Raw genomic sequence first — 5,448 nt, forward strand, 5'->3', positions numbered from 1 at the left:
GTATATACTAGATATGTATCAAGTATACATCAATAGTGTATAAAGGGCATGAGTATATCAAAAGATATCACGTGTATCAAGCAAGATCAAACGTGTCGAGTATATTAGGTGTATCAATGGTATATCAGTAGTGAGGGCATTTACAACATTTTACATATTTTATATGTGGACTAGAATTCATTTTTGACATTTTTTCAAACATAAATGTGTGAATTATGGCCATTGCTTTACCTTTTTACAAGTGCACCTGTTTAAAATCTAAGAAATCGGTCATACAAACTAAAATTGTTCTGCAAACAACTTGAATCATATAATGTGAATTGTTTGACTAATTACTTAATCTATACTAAATTGTTTAATATTTTAATGGATAACTGCAGTTAATAATTGTATTAATTTAAACCTTGAAATTTCGTAAATATATCAATTTAAATCTTGAACTTTCGTAAGTATATCTAAATAAAACATAATGGAGGGTTGAAGTTGATACAATTATGAAAGTTTAAGATTTAAATTGATAAAATGTCAAAGTTTAAATTGATATTGATACAATTATTAGTTTTGAGGTTTAAATTGATACAACTTTCAGAGTTTAAATTTATACAATTAGTAGTTTAGGGTTTAAATTGATACAATCCAAAAGTTTAGGGGTATAAATTGATATTTGCTATAATTTGTATTTATGTCGTTGTTTGAACATTCCAAGTTAATTAAATATGTCATATCAAGTGTTGCAAAATTTGAAACGGGCAAAATGAAAACAAAAAAATTATAGTAGTCAAAATGAGCTTAATTCAATGGTATTGATATGTACTCTTGGCTCAATGATATTAACTAGTGCAATGTTTTAAAAAGTTAAAGGTACAATCTCCTTACATAGTTGTTGTACTAGAAAAAAAATGTAAAACATAATAACAAATAGTAAAATAACATGATATAAAACAGTCCGATTTCATTCTTTAAATTAAAGTAAAATAAGAGAGAACACGATTAATTTTCAAAAAACAATATTTGCATCCAAAGGGCCCTTACTCCTTTAAAAGTCCATCTTCTTGTTTTCTTTCTTTCTCATTAATATATATTATTCATCTCTCAGTCCTACTCACTCACTCACCACCACCCACCCCCCCGGCGCGCGCGCTCTCTTTCCATTTTCATCTCCATCCTCTCTCAAAATACAGATCTTTTGCCTTAATCCCGCCAAACAACCGCGAACGAACTTCAAGCGCGAACGGAGTCAGCGAACACTGTCTGCAAACACGACCATGAACGGACTGCAAAGTCGACGATTGACATGAACTGAAGGATGGACTGACGGACGGGAATAGATACTTCGACCACAAACACACCGGAGGTCTTGTGTGCTGTTTAAAGACAGCAGCTAGGGTTCCGGTCGGCGTCCGTCGGCGGCGGCTAGGTGAGGCAGCTAGGGTTTGATGTTGAAAGAAAAACTAGGGTTTTTTTTAAAAAAAAAAAAAAAAAAATTCATAGGTTTAAATGAAATAAAATAATATCGCAGGATTTTGCTTACTTTCATATCTGCCCATTGATTTCTGTATCGATGGAAGTCTATTACTATTTAAACAAAAAATTATTGACGTGCAGAGGAGAATATAAACCATATGTTTCGTTCATTTCTTTGCCTTCAACTGTTAGGATCATTTACTTGATACTGTTTGGCATCTGTAGGTGCCGTCCCTGGTTTATTAATTTAAATTTAAGATATTTTTTGTAGATCCTCGCAGTTTTATGGGTGTTCTCCCCTTAATTTATAATAGTTCTTCATTCTGGCATTCGCATAACTTTTGTGCTAATTTTGTTTCCTCCTAGATGTTGGCTTTTAGTAGTCCTAACAAAGATCATTTCGCCCCAAACTTCGCGGATTGGGCTACGCATCTTAGTTTCAGGACATGCCAAATTGTGGGTTTCTATCGCCTGAATCTTAAAATGTTAGTGAAACGTAAGGCTTTCGTACCGAGTTAGATCATTGGTAAATTTTATCCGTGAAACTTAATTTTCATCTTTCAGTTGTCCCGTCCTGACTCTCACATAAGTAGTTGACAGATCCCAAATGAAGTAACTGGATTGAGGCAGCATAATGATGGATAAACGAAAGAACACTCAGTTCCTTTGCCAAAAAATAAAGCATTGACTGACCTGGGAACTTGTTCCATCAGTATCAATACTCCTGCCATTGACAGAGGTGATCGTGAAGCCACACCCCTTAGAATGGTAGGAATATCAGGGTCATCTTCTGCCCTGGATTTGATCAAGAAAAAATTGCACGACTCTGGAACTCCTGTAGCTTCCTCGCCTATTTCAGCTTCAACAATAGCTCAATTAGATGTGAATCTACCAAGAGATGTTGATGTTGCAGTTAAGGCACTGCAGATAGAGAACATCAAGAATAAACCGAAAGATGCTAATGGTGATGGAAATGTATCCAACTCCTCCTTGGACTCTGAGAATGTAAAAAGTGGGCCAACTAATGAGCAGTTAAATATCCAGTTTGAGGTATCATCTAACTTCCCTTTTATTGGGGATCAGATCAACATCATAATCTTTTTAACAGCACGATAATTCTAGATGGATTTTTTTTTGTCATTTTCCTGTCATAATCTTCTTTGACTAGTATTCTGAATTTCAAGTTCATTCTGCATTTGAGTCCTTCCTATGCATTGCAGGAGGATGGCGCAGATCCTAAGTGTAGTGCAGAAGTGGAAGCTGAAGAGGATGAGGAGGATTTCATAATGGAAGAGGTAAAGAGGAGACTGAAAGAGCTAAGGAGGAACAGTTTCATGGTGTTGATTCCAGAGGAAGAAGAAGAAGAAGAAGAAGAAGAAGGAGAAGAAGAAGGAGAAGTAGGCGAAGGGGATCCTGAGTGGAGAGACGTGGAAGCAGAAGGTCGACAATGGTGGGGAGGGTTTGGTGCTGTCTATGATGATTACTGCGAGAGGATGTTTTTCTTTGATCGGATGAGCATTCGGTCCGGTATGTTTCCAAAATCAACAAACCAATCAAAGCTAGCGAAATTAAGTTGCTCTTACATTACATTGCCATTGGCATTGCGTTTTAGGTCCTGAATCAACCTCCCGAAGATCTGCATCGAAAAAGAGTGCATCTCCTCTTCGATGTCTTTCTCTGAAGAGGATTGAAGAACCCGAAGATGAGATGGAGGATGTTGACCCTTCATTGACTTTGATTGACTCCAATTACCACATAGAAACAGCCTATGTTGCGCACATTTGCTTGTCCTGGGAGGCCCTTCACTGTCAGTACACTCAACTTAACCACTTAATATCATGCCAACCCCAAAACTCTACTACTCATTATAATCTTACTGCTCAGCTCTTTCAGCAATTTCAAGTCCTCTTGCAAAGGTTTATCGAAAATGAACCCTTCCAACAAGGTCTCAGGCCTACAATTTATGCCCGAACCCGTCGAACTTTTCCTAAAATGTTGCATGTTCCCAACATACAAGGTATGTGAATACATAGACCCCTCTGAATTTGTTTAGGATACCCTGTATTTTGATCAACTCTATTATTGTTTCTTGTTCAGCTTCAGATCCAAACGGGGTGCAGGAACAAGAATCTGATTCCCTCATCCTCGCTCCTGATCTTCTGCTCATTATTGAGGCTTCAATCTTTACATTCCACCGCTTCCTGAAGATGGAGAAGAAAACCTCAAATTCCGCTTCTTTATCATTTCAGAACCACACCCAGGATGCCGCTCTGCTTGCTCGTGTTCGATCTTCTCTTGACAAGGTATGAAATTCAAGTGTGCTTTTAACTTTGCTGAAATGTCAAATGTGACCATATCAACTCAAGGATAGCTAAATTGGTTGCAAGACAAATACCTTTCTTCTCTTTTGATAAGGAGAACAAACTTAACGCCTATAATGTAATTATGCATTGGCACCAGTTATATTCTCTGTAAGAGAATTAAGTGGAATTGTAGGAGTATGACATGATCATGTATCCAATAATTGTTCCAACGTTTGGAGAATAATATGAAAGGGTTTTGAGTGTTGGCAGAAGAAGACGAAGCTGAAAGAGGTCAGGAAGAAGAGTAGAGGGTGGAAACAGAAAACGTGTCCTCAAACGTATGAAGACATGCAATTACTTTTTGGAATCGTGGACATTAAAATCATATCGAGGCTTGTTAAGATGTCGAGGATTACTAAAGAACAGCTGCTTTGGTGTGAGGAGAAACTGAACAAGTTAGATATATCTAATGGAAAATTGCGGAGAGACCTGTCTCCTCTTCTTTTTCCATGTTAATTACTTCTTTTTCTGCTGCTGCACTGCATCGCAAAATTGTTGTGATTGTGATTATGTTTTATGTATTTGGATTATGGCTGCAGATAAGTCTGGTAATGGACCCTACTACTGCTACTTCTATGATAATATGAATTTTGGGTGCTTTCGAGCTCCTTGTGTTTTATTGTTCCTTATGTGGGTCCTTTCAACTATCCAATCTTTCTGTTGCAATTTGGAAACTCACATCACAGAGTAAGAGATAAATGTTTTTTTTTCCCTCCTTTTAAACAATGTTCATCTCTTATGGTCACAGTTCGTCTCTTCTCTTTAGACAAATTAAAGACTCTTCAATTGCCAATTCTTGCCTTGTTTTTTTACTGGCTAAATTATGAAAAGTCTTTCAAAAGTTTAAAAAATATCCCTAAATTTTCTAAAACAGTTCAAAAAGTATCCTTGCAGTTAGTCTTGGACAAATCTATTAGTATTTTGTTTAAAAATATCAGTGTGGTTAGTAGATGAACACTAATTATTAGTAGATGGAAACAGATTGGATTGGATTATCATTATATAGGCTAAGCGTTTTGTTTCAAATGTTTAAAAAATATCTATGCTGTCAATAGATGAACACAAATTGTTAATATTTGATTTCAATATCTTGAAATTTTTAAATGTTGCATTAATATTTTTAGCCTAACAAAAAAAAAAAAAAGCTCCTATAGATAATATAATGATAGATAAAAAAAAACTAAATTTAAAATAAATTGTATAGGTATTCTTATAGTTCTCATTTTTATCTCATTTGTCCAATTTTTACATCAATTTTGTCACAATAAAATATAAACTAAAATTTCAAGTTAAACATAAAAGTTCTCAAAATTTCAAAAATAAAAAATTCTTCCCGTAAAATTTACCAAAACAATAAAATAGCCAAACACCCTAACACATAATCAACTACAATTAGCCCATGGTGCTTTCATTATTCACTTTTTTTTTGTGGTAATAATCTAGTGGGATAAACAAAATGTTTTTCTTTTCTTTTTTCTTTTTGAATATAAACAAAATGGCAAACAATTAACAAGAAGAAGAGTAAGATCGGAAAAAAAAATAGAGAAAATAGAGAAATGATAGGTCATGAATTGAAGTAAGGGAGATAACTAAAATGAAAGAGGGAGGTGATGGGATGTAG

General features: G+C 35.1%; 1 protein-coding gene across 15 annotated transcripts; it reads left to right on the forward strand.

Annotated features, from left to right (window-relative positions):
• Nucleotides 1–966: 966 nt before the first annotated feature.
• LOC120085908 (DUF1666 family protein (DUF1666)) lies at nucleotides 967–4,452 on the forward strand. 15 transcript variants are annotated; one of them, XM_039042201.2, is made up of 7 exons: nucleotides 989–1,417; nucleotides 1,831–1,990; nucleotides 2,065–2,514; nucleotides 2,685–2,991; nucleotides 3,077–3,481; nucleotides 3,562–3,767; nucleotides 4,038–4,452. In XM_039042201.2, exons 3-7 carry the CDS (start codon nucleotides 2,230–2,232, stop codon nucleotides 4,281–4,283), a joined length of 1,449 nt encoding a protein of 482 aa, XP_038898129.1. In that variant the 5' UTR covers nucleotides 989–1,417; nucleotides 1,831–1,990; nucleotides 2,065–2,229; the 3' UTR covers nucleotides 4,284–4,452. The 15 variants fall into 15 exon arrangements, with proteins under 15 accessions (XP_038898135.1, XP_038898129.1, XP_038898127.1 ...); XM_039042199.2 differs by having other exon boundaries at nucleotides 1,831–1,960; nucleotides 2,058–2,514; XM_039042200.2 differs by having other exon boundaries at nucleotides 1,831–1,960.
• Nucleotides 4,453–5,448: the final 996 nt, after the last annotated feature.

This window comes from Benincasa hispida, chromosome 9, assembly GCF_027475165.1.
Source record: "Benincasa hispida cultivar pf3 chromosome 9, pf3_genome.v1.1, whole genome shotgun sequence".
Lineage (NCBI taxonomy): Eukaryota > Viridiplantae > Streptophyta > Magnoliopsida > Cucurbitales > Cucurbitaceae > Benincasa > Benincasa hispida.

What these genes read in the sequence shown, in the direction of transcription:
- LOC120085908 (XM_039042207.2), top strand. Translation starts at nt 2,230, where the DNA reads ATGGTAGGAATATCAGGGTCATCTTCTGCCCTGGATTTGATCAAGAAA. An exon ending in AGTTAAATATCCAGTTTGAG is followed by an intron (nt 2,515 to 2,684) that starts GTATCATCTAAC and finishes TATGCATTGCAG; the next exon opens with GAGGATGGCGCAGATCCTAA. An exon ending in TCGGATGAGCATTCGGTCCG is followed by an intron (nt 2,992 to 3,076) that starts GTATGTTTCCAA and finishes ATTGCGTTTTAG; the next exon opens with GTCCTGAATCAACCTCCCGA.